At 45.5% G+C, this 18,261-nt stretch overlaps 1 protein-coding gene across 4 annotated transcripts in view; it reads left to right on the top strand.

Annotated features, from left to right (window-relative positions):
* LOC139542853 (SLIT-ROBO Rho GTPase-activating protein 3) overlaps positions 1–18,261 on the top strand; it is a 113,762-nt gene that overhangs the window by 75,197 nt on the left and 20,304 nt on the right. For 2 of the 4 annotated variants that reach the window (XM_071348796.1, XM_071348781.1), the window contains exons 6-18: positions 614–742; positions 3,353–3,574; positions 3,813–3,914; positions 4,849–5,046; positions 6,614–6,698; positions 10,318–10,345; positions 11,533–11,635; positions 12,744–12,804; positions 13,489–13,566; positions 13,840–13,974; positions 14,660–14,765; positions 16,007–16,234; positions 17,540–17,613. In XM_071348796.1, coding sequence (XP_071204897.1) covers positions 614–742; positions 3,353–3,574; positions 3,813–3,914; positions 4,849–5,046; positions 6,614–6,698; positions 10,318–10,345; positions 11,533–11,635; positions 12,744–12,804; positions 13,489–13,566; positions 13,840–13,974; positions 14,660–14,765; positions 16,007–16,234; positions 17,540–17,613 — 1,549 coding nt within the window. Of the gene's footprint in view, positions 1–613; positions 743–3,352; positions 3,575–3,812; positions 3,915–4,848; positions 5,047–6,613; positions 6,699–10,317; positions 10,346–11,532; positions 11,636–12,161; positions 12,193–12,743; positions 12,805–13,488; positions 13,567–13,839; positions 13,975–14,659; positions 14,766–16,006; positions 16,235–17,539; positions 17,614–18,261 lie in introns of those variants that run through there. The other 2 variants (XM_071348789.1, XR_011668564.1) reach the window with 2 other exon arrangements.

Here is an 18,261-nt window from a genome sequence, read left to right as displayed (position 1 = left end):
CTTTTTCTTTATTTTTACTATTTTCTACATTGTAGAATAATAGTGAAGACATCAAAACTATGAAATAACGCATATGGAATCATGTAGTAACCAAAAAAGTGTTAAACAAATCCAAATATATTTTATATTTGAGATTCTTCAAAGTAGCCACCCTTTGCCTTGATGTACAATTAGAGCATACTAGGATTGTAATGTTTGTTTGAGTCTGTTTTTGTTAGCAAGCACACTGCACCAAAACAGTATTTTATAATGCTGTTTCATTGTTCACATCTGGGCTGTACATTTTGTTGTGCTGAATTTAATTGTGACTGACTGTGAATGGCCAACCTGGGTGGAACAGTTATGATGCTGTTATTATCTACAGGAAGCTTGTCAAGAGCCTCTCTCTCTTATAGTGGATCCCTCTGACCTTTTTCCTGCCAACACTAAGCCAGGCCATCAGGCCGCATAGAAATTCTCCTATGTTATTGTGCAAATACCATTTAGCAAACTCAACGTTGCTTCATTTCATTAACTCCCCCCCCCCCCCCCCCTCTGTTTCTGTTTTCTCTCTCTCTTTCTCTCTCTCTCTTTCTCTTTCAATCTCTCTCTCTTTCTTCTCTCTGTCCCCCAGAGACAAGCCAAGTACTCAGAGAACAAGCTGAAGTGCACTAAAGCCCGCAATGACTATTTGTTGAACCTGGCAGCAACGAATGCCGTTGTGGCGAAATACTACATTCACGATGTCTCTGATATGATTGATGTAAGTATGCGATAGGCACACGATAGGTTTCATTGTATCTCTCAGCTGGGATTGTCTAATGTTGTTCTAACGTTGGTTGCTACACTAGATATTCTCACCATCTGTTTTAGTGTTCGCAGCCCATTTGCTGTATTGCTACAAGCTGCTCTGTTGGTTTGACTGAAAGTGTTTACCTCCATTTTGTGTCTCTTAATCTCGAACAAAACAGTTTGATTCTGAGCCAGTCGGTAGTACTGTTGTTATATGTCTAACTGAATGGCTTTGCCAGATGTACATTACAATCCAACTGTATGTTACCACCCAACAGGCATTGTTAGGATTCTTCTGGAATATAAATGATGACATCCTGTCATGGGAATGGATCAGTGTTGACAGTCAGAATGCCTTCCTGCTGGTCTTCTCTTCCCCCTGTTCTCCTCTCCTGCCTCTGTCATGCCCTCGTCTATCTGGGAGTGCTGTGAGGGCTGATGCTCATTAAGGGAGCTGTGCTGGGAGATGCGGAGCGTGTGTGTCTGCCTGTCACTGTCACACACCCCACTCTCCCAGGGAGCCAGGCAAAACACACTGATGTTGAAACATGACCCTTGGTGACACAGACACATGCACACACTCACACGTGTACAGAAACTCCTCTGGACCAATGTGCTTCCTACTTCTACAGGGCAGAGTTGGAGAGGAACCACAGCCACAGGAAAACTGGATTGACAGGATCGTGAAGGGAGAATCTCATCAGAATCTATTTAAAACAAAACACTTTCCTCTCTTACTTCATTCCTCAAATCTGCAGTACCCCCAGGGTTTCCACCCTCTTCTGTTGGTCCGTATCTAATAAATAATGTCTTCCGTTTAACAGTATGCCACTTCCCCTTCAAAGTATCAATTGGATTAGAGAAATAGAGAGTTACATGACAGAAAAGACCATACCTAGGTGAACCACCATCATAATTCAAAATGCAAAGCCAACACACCCCAGCAGCAAGCCTGCCTGGGAAGTCCGTGATTACAGTTGGTGAACGAGTTTACTTTGTAGACCACTAATGGCTAGAGGAATGAAACCCTAGCCAGGGTCTGGGTGCAGGCTCTGTGCATACAGGCAGCAGTGTGGCCAGTGTGGTTGGCAGGGAGCCCCAGGTTACCTGGTGGTTCTTGCAGAGATCATTCAGCCTCAGGTTACCTGGTGGTTCTGGTGACCACCAGATGTGCCCCCTACCTAGCCCCTCCCTCTCTGTCTACTGTGTGTGTGGAGGGGGGGGGGGGGGGGGGGGTATTGTGGTATTGGCCTAGGCATGCCTGGCCAGCTCTAAAACTCTCCACTGGTCAGGGAGTTGGATACAGAGATCCTGCATATTTACAGAATGCATATGATGTGATTGAACTTAGAGGCTTGAGGCTGGCTAGACTTTAAACAGTTCTTAACATCAACTGTGTGAAGTGTGAAGGAGCTGGCCTGGAGCTCTTGGTTACACAGGGTTCCGCCAGACAGAGACCTCTGATTGGTGGCTGTGTCTCTATGCTGGGTCACTTTGTTGGAGCTGCTTGCTGTGTCTGGCAAGCGAAAGGGGACATGTCATCCCAAATCCTGCCGTCCAGCAGGGAAAGGGATTGTGAGCATGACTCGCTGTGCTGGGTCGTGCCGCCACAAGCTGGGCAGAGGATAAGGGCCTGTTTGTCATGCCACACAGAAACAGTCACTAGCAGCCAGACATCAAAACATACATCCACACTGCAAGAAGTCAGCCCTGTCTATTAGAATAAATGGAAATAGATTGCAGATGTCTTTTGCATGCAAATAAACAATGTCATCAGTTTTACAGTACCATTATTCTGCCTGTCAGCACTCCTGCTACAGTATACTTATGATAGAAGGGTCCTGGTGAAATCAAGGCATGAATCTCATTACAGCCTGCCAGTGTGTTTGTTATGGGATGTGGCTGTTGAAATACAACTCTGTACCATAAAGAGCTCTGTGTTGCCGTATCCTTCCTGATTGTACACTGACCCTGTTATAAAATAACCGCTGCTATGGGGATTTATCGTTGGAGCCGAGTGCAACTTCCTGTGCGTCTATTAAAGAGCGTTTAGAGAATCACAAAGCAGTCTGACTCCAGCCCCTCCAGCCTCTTAGCAACACACTCACCGCTCTGCTCTGCTTGGCTGCAGTAATTCGGTTAGTTTATGCAGCTCCATGGTTGAGCTAATTATCCTAGGTGTCCTACTGTGCTTGCTCTTCTAAATCGGTGTATTCTATTATTCTATTTAGGCCTGTTAACCCATAGCAGTGTCTGATTTGGAATTGAGTTAATGTTGAAGGTCAGGTTAGTAACGCGCTTGTAGGAAATGAGAGGAATCATGTAACTGAATCGTGTGAATGCTAAAGGCTGAGTTTATCCCATTGACTTGTGTATAATGGATTCAGACTGGTATGTCAAGTTGACCATAATTAGGTCCAGGAGGTTCTTAGTCACATGACCTGAGCCACAAAACTCTGGACCCTTGGTGTAGACTTACAGTCAGGTCATGTGGTCAAGAAAAATGCCTATATTATATTCTACTCCTATATTAGTTATTGTATTATACTATACTATAATGAGTGTTTTTCCTGTATCTCAGTGCTGTGACCTGGGCTACCACGCCAGCCTTGCGCGTACCTTCAGGACCTACCTGTCAGCTGAGTACAACCTGGAGACAAGTCGCCATGAGGGCCTGGACATCATGGAGAACGCCGTGGACAACCTGGACTCCCGCAGCGACAAGCACAAGATCATGGACATGCACAACCAGGTGTTCTGCCCTCCCATGTGCTTCGAGTACCTGCCCCACATGGGGGACGAGGTGAGAGGGGTCAAATGACTGATACATTTGGTACATTTATAGATTCATACGATATTGATTGTCATTATTGAAACTGATCCGAGTTACAATTACAGCCAGTAGATTTGTTCAACCATGGAAAGCACGTTCAAGCCAGCAGAAACACCGTTTCTAAGCATGCTTTTTCCAATTCTGTGAGGTACACTTAATGAAAATCCAAGTGCCCAGCCCATACCTCTGTCTACGTGTGCCCCCTCAGGTGTGCCAGGTGAGTGCCCAGCAGCCTGTGCAGACTGAGCTCCTGATGCGCTACCACCAGCTGCAGTCCCGTCTGGCCACGCTCAAGATCGAGAACGAAGAGGTGAGGGCTCACGGTAGCGTCCATCCCCCCCAGTGTGTCTGCTGCATCACCCCGCTGAGATCGCCCCTGTCGCCCCTGTTTCCCAAGTCTCTGAAATGCCAGAACTCAGGTCTATAGATACAATCAACTCTCATCGCAATTTCAATGTAATGGCCCACACACACTTCCTGGGAGCTGAGAATGTATCTTTAGCTTGTGATTGTGAGCTTGTAACCGTAATGGATGCATGTTCCACGTAGATACAGTACATCCCTAATGATGGCGTATTGTGCGTGGTGAGGAGTGGTCCTTCTCACTGGGAGCAGCAGGCAGCACATACACACAGCTCTCTCTCCCTTTGAGTGGATGCAGGTGCTAATGGAGATGCTAATGACCCTGGCTGGCTAGCTACAACCTGCCCTGATGGCTACGCCTCGGCTCTGTCTCATATCGCCCTGGTTCTCATCATGTCTCATAACGTTTCATATAACTGCCGGGTAATGGATGAGTCGTGCCACTCTGGGAATGAGCCTGATCAATCACAGTGCTGTATAGAAAGAGCCCGCAGCCCTTTTACATACAGCCGGGCCAGATGCTCTTCATATTCTGCTGTTATTGTGATGAATGGCTGACTGGCAGGTCGTCTGGTACGCTGCCTAGGAATGAACCGTGTACCTGCCTTAGGAGGTGAAGGCTGTTAGGTGTCAAACAGCTCAAATCAAAGGTTATTCGTTGTTATTCGGGGTCGATTTGTCTTTGAAATGGGATATGCCAGTGATCACTCACATTTGACCTTGCAAGTGGCATAGGATGCTTTTACTTTTGAACCCTGAAGCTAAAAAAGCGTCTAATACTGTCTTTTATGTTAAAAAAAGACCTGGATCAGATGACTGAGGAGGAAATCCTTGTTCTTTTTGTTATGGTTTGAGTTGTTGAATCTTTGCCTTTGCTGTAGGTGAGGAAGACTCTGGACGCCACCATGCAGATGCTCCAGGACATGCTGACTGTGGAGGACTTTGATGTGTCTGATGCCTTCCAGCATAGCCGCTCCACTGAGTCCATCAAGTCTGTGGCCTCTGAGACCTACATGAGCAAACTGAACGTGGCCAAGAGACGGGCCAACCAGCAGGAGACAGAGGTCTTCTACTTCACTGTGAGTATCTGCCTGCTATACATAGCTGTCATACCAGCCTGTTATACATAGCTGTCATACCTGCCTGTTATACATAGCTGTCATACCTGCCTGTTATGGATAGCTGTCATACCTGCCTGTTATGGATAGCTGTCATACCTGCCTGTTATGGATAGCTGTCATACCTGCCTGTTATGGATTGCTGTCATACCTGCCTGTTATGGATAGCTGTCATACCTGCCTGTTATGGATAGTTGTCATACCTGCCTGTTATGGATAGCTGTCATACCTGCCTGTTATGGATAGTTGTCATACCTGCCTGTTATGGATAGCTGTCATACCTGCCTGTTATGGATAGTTGTCATACCTGCCTGTTATGGATAGTTGTCATACCTGCCTGTTATGGATAGCTGTCATACCTGCCTGTTATGGATAGCTGTCATACCTGCCTGTTATGGATAGCTGTCATACCTGCCTGTTATGGATTGCTGTCATACCTGCCTGTTATGGATTGCTGTCATACCTGCCTGTTATGGATAGCTGTCATACCTGCCTGTTATGGATAGCTGTCATACCTGCCTGTTATGGATAGTTGTCATACCTGCCTGTTATGGATAGCTGTCATACCTGCCTGTTATGGATAGCTGTCATACCTGCCTATTATGGATAGCTGTCATACCTGCCTGTTATGGATAGTTGTCATACCTGCCTGTTATGGATAGTTGTCATACCTGCCTGTTATGGATAGCTGTCATACCTGCCTGTTATGGATAGTTGTCATACCTGCCTGTTATGGATAGTTGTCATACCTGCCTGTTATGGATAGTTGTCATACCTGCCTGTTATGGATAGTTGTCATACCTGCCTGTTATGGATAGCTGTCATACCTGCCTGTTATGGATAGCTGTCATACCTGCCTGTTATGGATAGCTGTCATACCTGCCTGTTATGGATAGCTGTCATACCTGCCTGTTATGGATAGTTGTCATACCTGCCTGTTATGGATAGTTGTCATACCTGCCTGTTATGGATAGCTGTCATACCTGCCTGTTATGGATAGCTGTCATACCTGCCTGTTATGGATAGTTGTCATACCTGCCTGTTATGGATAGCTGTCATACCTGCCTGTTATGGATAGCTGTCATACCTGCCTGTTATGGATAGCTGTCATACCTGCCTGTTATGGATAGCTGTCATACCTGCCTGTTATGGATAGCTGTCATACCTGACCCTTTTGCCCTTGCATCCATGTCTCAGGGCAACTGCCTGTTATATCGGTTTCACACTAAAGTTACAAAACTAGCTGTACTACCATAGTCTTTTTCCCTGACTAAAAGGACCTTTAGTGTCAATTTAGTGCACATCAAAGCCATCAGCCATCACACTATTCCACAAAACACGCATGCTTTGGAAATCACATGAAAATTAAATTATCCTTGGAACAGATTGAATTTGTGCCATTCAGAGTGAGACTGAATGTGTTCTCTGGCCTTTGTGGTGGATGGCGGGCGGCTCTGCCTGTTCCAGTCACATCCCATTAACACTGTTCACTCACTGACACTTTCATCTGGTCTGTCTGGGTTTGCAGAAGTTCAAGGAGTTCCTGAACGGCAGCAATCTCATCATTAAACTGCAGGCCAAGCATGACCTCCTGAAGCAGACATTGGGAGAAGGTAAGGGCCCTAAGTCTCTCCACCAATGACATCATGTCTTTAGACATCAATGTTAGTTCGACATCCCTTCTCTTAATGTTACTATTTCTTCTGGTCACAGTGGCGTTAATGACAGGCGCCAGGACTAGTGTTGCAACCCCTATCTTATTATGAGCCAGGGTTCCCTGGGAAAGGTGATGGGTCTGTAAAATGGCCGCCTTCAGGGCCAGTAGTGTTGTGGTGCGCTTATCTAATGAGGAGAGCTGAACCAGGCTGAAGAGCGAGGACGCCATAGGGACTTGTGTCCCCTCAATGGGCAGTAGGGGTGAAACAGGGAAGAGGAGTTCAGTTCATATTCAAAGGCGAGGACTGTAAGTGCATCAAAGGTATCATAACGAAACATTATAACATCACAATCCCCTCTCCTCTCTGTATGTTGTGCTGTAGCCTCTAGGAGGGTCCTGGAGGAGTCTGGATAATAGAGACCCCCGCCCCTCTCACAGAGGCCCCTCCCAGGGGGACCCTTGTCACCTCAGCCGTGAGCAGTTTACGCCCAATCAATCAGGCTGTCCCAGCTCCCAGCCGCACAGGCCTATCTCCACAGCTGCTGCTGCACCAGGGGTTCACCAAATAGAGAGGGACAGCAGGAGCAACCAGCTGGGGCCGTGTGTGTGCACAGCCGTACTCACTCACTTACTCACTCACTCACTCACTCACTCACTCACTCACTCACTCACTCACTCACTCACTCACTCACTCACACTCAGTGTTTCCCCTAGGATTTTTTTCAGCATTGGTGTCAAGGGTGGGTGCATTGCTACTATTATTAGCGCAATGACATGCTAGCTGTTCCCATAGACTTCCAGTCATTAAGTAAACGACAATCCATTTAAAAGCGTGTTTCGGCAGAAATACATAAACAATAACATCATATTTTTTGCAGTGGTGGCGACAATTTAAACAATTTAAATGTTGCACACACTCGCGTGTGCAAGTGTGTGCAACACACTCCCCCTATTTCAACTCATACACACATACGTGCACACGCTTGTTCAACATGGATTTTTCTCTTTCGTTTAGGCCTCCCTAATGTTCCTCTGTCATCTTCAGATCTCTATGAACTGATACCTCAGACAGCTTGAGCATGTTTTCATGTGAACATAGCCCACAGCTGGTTTGTTTGTGTGATTGTGGCTAGGAGCTAGAAACAGCGCGAACGCGTCTCTCTGCGCCATCTTGTTGGTCCAGTGCTGCTGCTGTGTGTATGGGCGTGACATACGGCGGCTGCAGGTACCAAACATGTTTCATTATTGAGGTGATCAATCAGCCCTGCTCATTTAGCATGTGTATGTTCAATCAGGCCTGCTCATTAAGTAAGTGTGTGAGTGTGCGTGTGCGAGTGCGTGTGCGTGCATGAATGTGTTATTAGTGACCATGGAGAATACCACATGGTGCACACATCAGACCTAGCTGTATAGATTACTATAACACTATGTCAACATTGAAACTACTCAACATGGCTAGGACAGCTGCCGTCCTGGAAGCATACCCTCCTGGGTTCTAGCTGGGAATCACAGATCTTCACCCATGAATATCTACAGTTAACGCAGGTAGAATTCACAGACAGTTATAAAAAACACTCCATTGTGATGATTAATTGCCTATTATCAGGTTATGTAGCTGTAGGTTGATTTGTTGGTTTAGAATACTGAAACCTTGAGTTAGCAGTTTTTACATAAAGCATTCGGCTCATTTAGCAAACGTACTTCAGTCACCAATTGACCCTTTAATAAGCCCCGCCCCATAATTTGGGGCAACTGATCGCAATCGAATTAATAGCAACTGTTGTCAAGACGACACCTTGGACATGGTCACGTTTAAATCCCATGAAAGCCACTGAGGGCTAGGGAAAACATTTAGAGTTTTCTTTAAAAACATACATTTTTTAATGGCTAAATAATTGAATAGTGCACCAGGAGTACTTGCTACTGTAATTCCTGAAATGCAGAACCTGTTAATTGAGTATTTTTTAAATCCAGAATTATACTTTTGTTAGCTTCATTGTTTGCTGGCTCTGCTGGTTAGCTAGCTCTCCGTCTCACTAGCCACTTAATATAACTTGTTTTCTCCATTGTATGTTCATAACATTGCTATCTGCTGTCAACATCAGGATACGATTTGAAGGCACTAGTTAGCTCCAAAAGTGATTATAGCTTTGACTGTATGCTGACAGGTAATTACACAAACATCATTTTACCAGGTTCCCGTGAAGCAATTGTAATGATAGTACACCACAACATATCCAAGAGTTTCCTGATTAACAAGGGGTAGTCTGTGTTTAATTTCATTGTGTATTAAAAACACAGTTTGAGATCATTGTGAGGGGATTTCACCAGTGGTTTAATGGAGAATTGGGCTTTCGAAAAGGTTGTCCAAGGTTGCAACAGTAACCAAAGGAGGCGGGGCTTAGCAAAGGGTAAAATGCTACTGTGTTCTTGCAGTTACAATGAGACACTTAAATCCTTATGTTTGGATATGAAATTAAAACTGAATTTGTATAGCCACCCTGTGCTTTGCCCATGCTGGAGAAAGGGGGTGTAATTTCTGGGTTCATTGAGCTGAGCTAGGCTAGACTATCACTCACTGGAATGACTGGCAGGAAATGCACTGTTGTTTCTCCACATGAACGCTCCAGAGACCACACTGCTAGTCTCATCTACTGCCAACATTATGCATAGAGAAATGGGTCAGTCATCACTCTCGTCTCTCATTCTAAAGCTGATAGAAAGGGAACAACAGAATGCTGGAATAGTGTACTGTTAGAGCTTGTTTTACACAATGAGACACATTCAGTCAATGCTCAATGGATTATATTTAAAAGACAAAGGGCCTCTCTCAACACCAGCTAATAAAGTCTATTTATTAACTATTGGCTGTTAAAGCTATGGATAGTGGGAGGACCTTTCTGACACATAAGAATAACAGTAATAAGGACTGACTGACTTCTTCATTGCCTAACCGATACTCAATGTCTTGTCTTTACCTGAGGTTCGACTAGCAAGGTTTGTTGGTTGTGTGTGCGTGTGTGTGCCTGTGTGCCTGCGTGTGTGTGTGTGTGTGTGTGTGTGTGTGTGTGTGTGTGTGTGTGTGTGTGTGTGTGTGTGTGTGTGTGTGTGTGTGTGTGTGTGTGTGTGTGTGAGAGAAAGACAGAGGGAGAACATTTATTTGTGAAAGTGTGTGTGTTTGGGTTGGGTTTGATGTTTTTGCGTGCACATGTGCTACTGTGTGTGTTGAGACGTGCGCAGGGCTTCGGGACAAAGGGCTCAGTGAGCAGGCGCATACATCGCTCAGTGTCACCAGTTAGAGATGCACCCCCAGTCCCCTTGCCTTCCGCCTCGCACCCAGAGCCCCTTTTCTTCCCTGAGGGAGCTGGCCTGCACCCTACAGGGTCCCCTATGAGGTTTCTATGGTGACAGCTCAATGCATTTGTCTCAAGGATGCTGTTGTCCCTAGACCATTCAGCTCTCTCTCAATAGCTTTGACTAGTCCCATGAAGTCGTTCACTGAGCCCTGGAGCAGGAGTTAGCCTGTGCACTGTGCATATTCTTAATTACGTTTCTTTCTTGTTCTGTGTTTGCAGGAGGAAGGGCTGAATGTGGCACTACGAGGTAAGATGTCTTAAGATAACTAAACCATTTCAAATACCATCGCCTTTGACAGAACTACTCTCATGGTGCATACAATATAATATATATTATAAGGTTATTTGATTTCAGTGGGTGTCGAATAGAAAATAAAGAAAAAAAACTACTGCAGATCATACAGTATGGAGTTCTCAGGGCATCCTGTTCACAGACATCCATTGTTTAATACTTCATTAATCTTATTGCCAGGAGTTAATACAAACCTAAGCATCATGTGTTGCAACGATGAGCCACAATGAGCAGAATGGTTGAGGCTGTGTTTATAGTTCCGGCTGGATGGCAGAGAGGAGAGTGCTGTGTGTCACTGATCTGTCCGTCTGGGAAGGGCTTCAGGGCCGCAGTGCAGATGGATCAAGAATGCTGGGTAGCTGTTAGTGTGTGTGTGGGTGGGTGGGAGGGTGTGTGGGTGGGGGTGGGGGGCAGGCTCTGAATAGGAAACCTGAACATTGTCAGCTCTACCTCCCTCTGAGGGAAAATTACCAACTCGGTGTGGATGTGTGTGTGAGAGAGAGATATTAATGAAGGAAATCCCAAGGTGTATTTTAACATGCTTTGTCATGTTATTCTAAGTTTTGATAAGGCTTAAATAAGTGGTCGGAATGCTACTTTGGTTTGCCTTGGCCGTGACGGGACTTGCCGAAGTACCACTGGTCTGCTAACCACTCTGTAACTTATTTGTGAGGGATAACCTGAACTATCAGCAGGTGTGCTTGATTTGATTAGTTCTGGTTAATAATGTTTACATTATGCTATACATTAGGAGTCAAGTTTTCAATCCGTCAGTAATAGTGGGTTTTATAAGGGGCCCGAAGCCTCAGGCCATAGAGCCACTCAGGGACCTCCCAGCAGCAAGGCCTAGCGCAGACTAGCACTGCTTAGGGGTTAATTACAGGGCAGAGCCATCAGGTTTAAATAACACACACCAGTAATAAAACGTCTCATTTTGGTTGAATTTTCAACATTTAGATGTGGATCACTTCCTCCTGCCTACACACATTCCCTCTTGATAAACAGAGTACAGGGGGACATTTGGGAAGGTGGAAGTCAGGGCTATTGAGAGATGATGTTTTCATACCTGCATTTCAGCCTTGCGTGTTCTGTTTCACAGCATATGGTGTTTTTGTTCCCCTCCTCACCCGCCATCTCCCCAGGCCCCCCACTCTCCCCCCTAAACCACAGAAAATGCGGAAGCCTAGGCCGCGCTCAGTCTATAACCATAAGCTGTTTAACGGCAATATGGAGACATTCATCAAGGTACCCCCCCCCCCCCCCCCCCCCCCCACACACACACTGGGTTGTGTGAATGAGCGACCCTATGGGGCTAAAGGAGGCCCGCTCTCTTTCTCTCTCCCATCTCTCTCGCTCCTCCTGCTCACTGCTCTCCCTCATCATGTAACCACTGTCCTTAACCTTACCTCCACTTCCTCTGTTCCCTTGGCTCTGACGATGCACACAGACAGGGTGGCAGTGGGTTAGTGTCTCCCTATTCTTTCAGATGTAGCAGTAGCACAGATTCTCCTCTGCTTATCTTCAGATGTGAGGATACTGCGTATCATAGTCCCCATAATAGCTACACAGAGATCACTGTGCTAGTTGATTCCCTCAATGCACCCACATCTCACTGCATCTCAAGCCCTCCCAGTGGCCCCTGACCTGTGCTTATCCTCCAGGCCTCCGAAGGGGGCTCTTTCTGTCTGTCTGTCATCTGTGCTTCTCTAACTGTGTTGCCTCTCTGCCTCCCTTCCTCTGCACCTCCTTGCTGTGCTGCTTTCTGTCCCAGGGGAAGACGGAATGCCCGTACCCGCAACCAGGTACTATCAGTTTGGGGTTGGTAGGATGGGAGGTAGGGCGCGTGGCACGGTGCTGTAGAGTGGGCCTACTAAAAACTATTACACAAATAGCTCTACATGCCTATTTCTGCTTTCCTCCACACGCAGTCGTACTAATGAGCTCCAATAGCATGTCACTGCTGCTCCACTTGTTTCATGACTGTTTGCTTGCTGTAACAGGGGGCTGTGAATAGTAATGATTTCTATTTGTCATTTTAATCCTGCTCATATGAATGTTGGTGGACACTGCTGTTTATGAAGCATCAGGAAGAGGCATTTGTTTCTTTATGGCAGGGTGCAGGGCAGGCTTAGAATAATCAATGCTCTGTCTCTTCTTTTAGTATAATGTGAAGTAAGGCCTAATTGGTTGTTATGTACAGTATGCTGAAATGTTTTTTTATTATGCCGTGCTGCTTCACATAAGCAACAGAATCTATCAATATGGACAGTATAGAATGTGTGGTTTTCTAGTCACCGTATAAGTGTCAATCATCCATGCTTTGCTCTTACTATTGCCATGATTTATCTTTCAGGACTCAGGTCAACCTATTCCTCTTGTGGTGGAGAGCTGTATTCGACACATCAATTTGTATGGTAAGTCTACTAAAATCACACCTTACTGATGGCTTCTACCATTTGACTGTATTCAAAACACCAGTAGAAAGCTGTGAACTCCACTGTGAACTCTTCGTATCTCATAACAGATGACAGAACCTCTGGGTAGAGGTAATCCATTTACTAAAACATCTCCAGGTGTTGAGACAAACCTGCTATGATTTAAAACCTCAGCCCCATGTGCTCTCAGCTTGAAAAACGTGACAGTAGCGTGGCAGCATATCACGCATAGGGACTTCGGACAGGACCCTTGGTCTTCGTTTACTAAATCAGTCCAGTCTTCCCTTCCTCCCATCTCATATCTTCATCCTTCTGTCCACCTCCCCATCTGACTCCAGCCAAAGTGGTGTAGCCTCCAGGCCTGTAACCCCTCCCCCTCCCTTCCCTACCCCCTAGACCTAATGAAACCCCCACAAACTGATTTGGGGTTCTCTAACAGAAACCATATGCGGCAGACCGACCGAGGGGCCCGACCGACCGAGGGGCCCGACCGACCGAGGGGCCCTCTTCTGGAAGAAGAAAAAACACACGCCCCGTCACGACTAAATTACATTTCCTGCTCTCTGTTGTGTGTTTTCCATTGGTCTTTCATATAGCGGCCGTTTGGGTGTGGGGGTAATGGTGGGCTCAGACTCACTATGATGTTTCTATGTGTTGTTGCAGGGCTCCAGCAGCAGGGCATATTCCGCGTGCCTGGATCCCAGGTGGAGGTCAATGATATTAAAAACTCATTTGAGAGAGGTAGGTCCCCAGTGAGATTGGGGGTAATTGGTAATAGATTAGATTTCTGTTTTTCTCCTACAGCTCAGGATCAATAACATGACAAACCCATTGAATGTCAGACATACAGTAGATACCTGTTATTTTCTATAATATAAGATCTAAGTGTAGCAAGCAATCATTTTTTATTCAGATTTATGGTAATGAAGTCTTTATTGGTTCATTGTTTCACTGATTCAGTTCTGTTGCTGTGGTCAGAACTAATAACTCTACTCTGCTCTATTGTTTGGCTAGGTGAAGATCCATTGATTGATGACCAGAATGAACATGACATCAACTCAGTGGCAGGGGTCCTCAAGCTGTACTTCAGGGGCCTGGAAAACCCTCTGTTCCCCAAGGAACGCTTCCTGGACCTCATGTCTACTATCAGTGAGTAGACTCTAAAGACCTACCTTATACTGTTGGTCAATGTAGTAAATGTGTTCAGGGTAACTGAAACCCTACCCATCTGGGTGGTGAAATAGCACCATTGGGGCTATGGTTACAGTACATGCCTTTTGGATTATTCCCCGTCCGTCACTGAGTAGAGATTGAGTCAGAATAGAAGAGAGAGAAGCCAACATCTGGCTCCAAAGATACATCATCAATCCCCACCACAACACCCTAATCACACTGCTTTATGGGAGGGGTAAGGTAGGGACGAGAGGCATGCAGAGCAGCACATGGAAACAATCTCAACACCACGGCTGTCTGCCTGCCTGTGATTTAATAGAAACCCAATAGGAAGAGAGGAGCGAGGGGGCCACAACAGTCTACTAACTGAGCACAGCTTTGTCGTATTTCCCCCTGCTCCAGATAGCCCAGTCACTCAAATCACCATATCCTCTGGTTTAAATGAGGTGGGGATATCTATTAATGATAGGAGTGTTTGTGTTGTCATTACTGTACCCGCAGTATGACTGCCAGGCCCTTGATAAGGTCGACTCATTCTGTATATACAGTAGATCATGGAGCAGAATGTTGCCCTGTATTAATATGGAATGTTTTTATTTTCCTCACATTCATCTCAGTGCCAGGTAGTGTTATGACACTCTCTGATCCTCCTCTGTTTCAGAACTGGAGTCTGGAGCTGAGAGAGCTCATCACGTCCAGCAGATTATTGTGACTCTTCCTCGCACCGTTATCATCGTCATGAGATACCTGTTCGCTTTCCTCAATCAGTAAGTCGGCCGTATTGACATAAGTCACATTTTACAGTCCTCTGTTTTTTAATAGAGTCCCTGTACCAGACTACCTATACACTAAGGGCATACAGTATAACAGGATGGGGTAAAAGTCTGAAATGTAACTTCTATACACATTTGAGAGTCTTGGGGAATAGAAAAATCACTGTATTGCACTAAATCAGCAAGACTTGTGAATCTCTGCTGTAGCAGTCAGGGGAAATAGCGTTACTTTACAAAGAATTGAACAGCCCCACTGTTCACGTCCTATTTACCACCGCGTCTGTCGGCAGCGCTTTAGAACATATTTACGGGCCCGCTTGGAAAGCCATCCCTCAACCCAGTAATATACCTGCCCTGTTTTATTGGGCTGTTATTTTATACTCCTTTCGCTTGGTTCCCCTGCAGAACAAAGAGTTTGATTCCACATCCTGACTTTGTTTGATACCCCCCCTCAGCCAGACTGTGGCTCTGGGCCAGCTGTAGGTCTTTACTGCTCCACTCCACTCTGCTCGGATTATGAGCCCCTCTTAAAGCAGATGAGTGTGAAGATACTGTAGGCCTGCTACCTAGCTAGGATGCTGCTGGAAGGAAGGATGGTCTCACTGCCCCCTAAACCAGGATGGCTTATTAATATTGGCTACTATTTGGGGCGGCAGGTAGCCTAGTGGTTAGAGCGTTGGGCTGCTGGTTGCTGGATCGAATCCCCGAGCTGACAAGGTTAAAATCTGCCGTTCTGCCCCTGAGCAAGACAGTTAACCCACTGTTCCCCCGTAGGCCGTCATTGTAAATAGGAATTTGTTCTTAACTGACTTGCCTAGTTAAATAAAAAAAAGTATATATATAAAACAAATCTGCCTGTTAAACTGTGTAGTTAGAAGGGCAGGATAGGTGTGAGAATCTAGGTGACAACTAAACAGGGAGACTGAGGAATGTTCTAGCTAAGCTGGGATGTTGAGGGTTAAGGTAAGAGTGTTTAAGGATGTACTTACTGTGGTTGAAGCCAACAGGTAGTAGAGGAGATGATGCAGATCTCAACTCTGTCTAGAGTCCAGACTCAACCTTATTTATAGAAGACCACACTATAAGCATTTTGGAAACGTATATATTCTATTGGCAAACAAATAACAATAAGTACGTTTAAAATGGAATCACCCGTCCGCCAGATATTCATCTCTTAATGTAAACAAGACCTAATTGTTCACCCCACTCACTCAGACCTCTTCCCTTCCATCCAGCCTGTCCCAGTACAGTGATGAGAACATGATGGATCCCTATAACCTGGCCATCTGCTTTGGCCCCACCCTGATGCCCATCCCTGACGGACAGGACCCTGTAGCCATTCAGGCACACGTCAATGAGGTCATAAAGACCATCATCATCCACAACGAAGTCATCTTCCCCAGCCACCGCGAGCTGGATGGGCCGGTCTATGAGAAGTGCATGACTGGAGGAGAGGAGTACTGGTGGGTAGTAGCTAGACCTGGGAGGACAAGACCTTTTAAGACAAGCACTGAAGACATACAGTATGGCTAAGGCTAAAGCAGTAATACTGTAGCTGGTGTAACTCTGGGTTTAGCAGCAGTACAGTAATACTGTAGCTGGTGTAACTCTGGGTTTAGCAGCAGTACAGTAATACTGTAGCTGGTGTAACTCTGGGTTTAGCAGCAGTACAGTAATACTGTAGCTGGTGTAACTCTGGGTTTAGCAGCAGTACAGTAATACTGTAGCTGGTGTAACTCTGGGTTTAGCAGCAGTACAGTAATACTGTAGCTGGTGTAACTCTGGGTTTAGCAGCAGTACAGTAATACTGTAGCTGGTGTAACTATGGGTTTAGCAGCAGTACAGTAATACTGTAGCTGGTGTAACTCTGGGTTTAGCAGCAGTACAGTAATACTGTAGCTGGTGTAACTCTGGGTTTAGCAGCAGTACAGTAATACTGTAGCTGGTGTAACTCTGGGTTTAGCAGCAGTACAGTAATACTGTAGCTGGTGTAACTCTGGGTTTAGCAGCAGTACAGTAATACTGTAGCTGGTGTAACTCTGGGTTTAGCACAGTACAGTAATACTGCTGCTGGTGGATCGAGCATATGGTAGGATCTCAGCCATACAACAGCTACATTATGAGCCTGCTCGATAATGTGGGGAGAAGAGGGCAATTTAGAGTGTAGTAGAGATGAAGATGCTGGGAGTGCATTAACACTCCTATCGGGTGGTATTTTCTTCAGCACTTGCTTTTACAGACACTGCTTAGATATAATAGCCTAAGATAATTACTTTTATTTAGGGGCTACAAATGTAGAATGGTATACATTTACTTAAAGAGCCAATCTGTCTGGAAAGAAACATTATGTAACTGTTTAAATGGTCTTTTCTCTTTCTTGCCTTTTATCCCATTGTTCATGATACAAATGCCCCAAAGTAAATGTACAACTGAATATTTCTAGTGCACAGACTCCAATATACCTGCTTGGGAATGTTTTGCATATCAAAACTCACAGGGATGGCGTACAAGCCAGCATGTATAGTTAAATGAATACCTTACCTGGAGCTGGTCCAAATAACACGTAGCTGACACTTCCTGGAGAAATATGCTGATATAAATGCCCCCTAGGTCAAATAAGAATTCACTTGGGAACAGATCCAAGTATGACCTGTAACTCATCTTTCCGGGAGGAGGCATTCGTTTAGATTAGTTAGCCTACGCATGTGTCGTGGGTGTGTCTGAGTTTACCATTGACTGACTGTCCATCTCTCTCTCTCTGTCCACAGTGACAGCCCCCACAGTGAGCCAGGCACCATCGATGAGGCTGACAATGGGACTGAGCCACACACCAGTGAAGACGGTCAGTAACACAGAGTTCCTTTACTTCTTCAGACACTGGTACCCTAGAGGAGATGTTTGGGTGATTGACTTAGATAAATGTGTCGTAGCTAGCTGGCTACACAGCTAATCTTAATCAAACAGTTTGCTGTTGCAGAACTCCAAAAGATTGTGTTTCCCTCGCCTTCTGTTGTCTCCCATTTCATTAGCTACTCTATATGTTGTGTTTGGTTTTGTAATTGAATTGCTGTTTAGCCATGTGGTCATACTTTACACGACTAAAGTATGACATAACAGCATAGTCTGGTCTGTCTATGTTAAAGATGGAGGGTTGGTTGTGTCTGGTAGTCCTGCTGTCTGTCTGTCTGCCTCCCCAGGCAGGTACTCTGTTGTGTACTGTAGTTCTGTAGTTCTGTGTCTGGACTGGACCTCCCATTTATAATTGCGATACGATGCAAAAACAGCAAATGTACTGTAGCCGTGGGTTAACGTTCAGCTTAATATATACAGGATGTAATTCATGCAATGAGCCGTTCAGTATTAAAGAGGTGAGGCAGACCAGGGGCAGTGATGTATCTATGTACCTCTAGATGTCTCCCATAGAGACGGACAGATTGATCTGTAATATCAATTACAACAGCAGCTGAATCATACATTTGAGCTGATGAGC

The sequence above is a fragment of the Salvelinus alpinus genome, chromosome 2 (assembly GCF_045679555.1).
Source record: "Salvelinus alpinus chromosome 2, SLU_Salpinus.1, whole genome shotgun sequence".
Lineage (NCBI taxonomy): Eukaryota > Metazoa > Chordata > Actinopteri > Salmoniformes > Salmonidae > Salvelinus > Salvelinus alpinus.
Note: the sequence above shows the minus strand (reverse complement) of the source record. Positions and strands in the feature narration are given on the sequence as shown.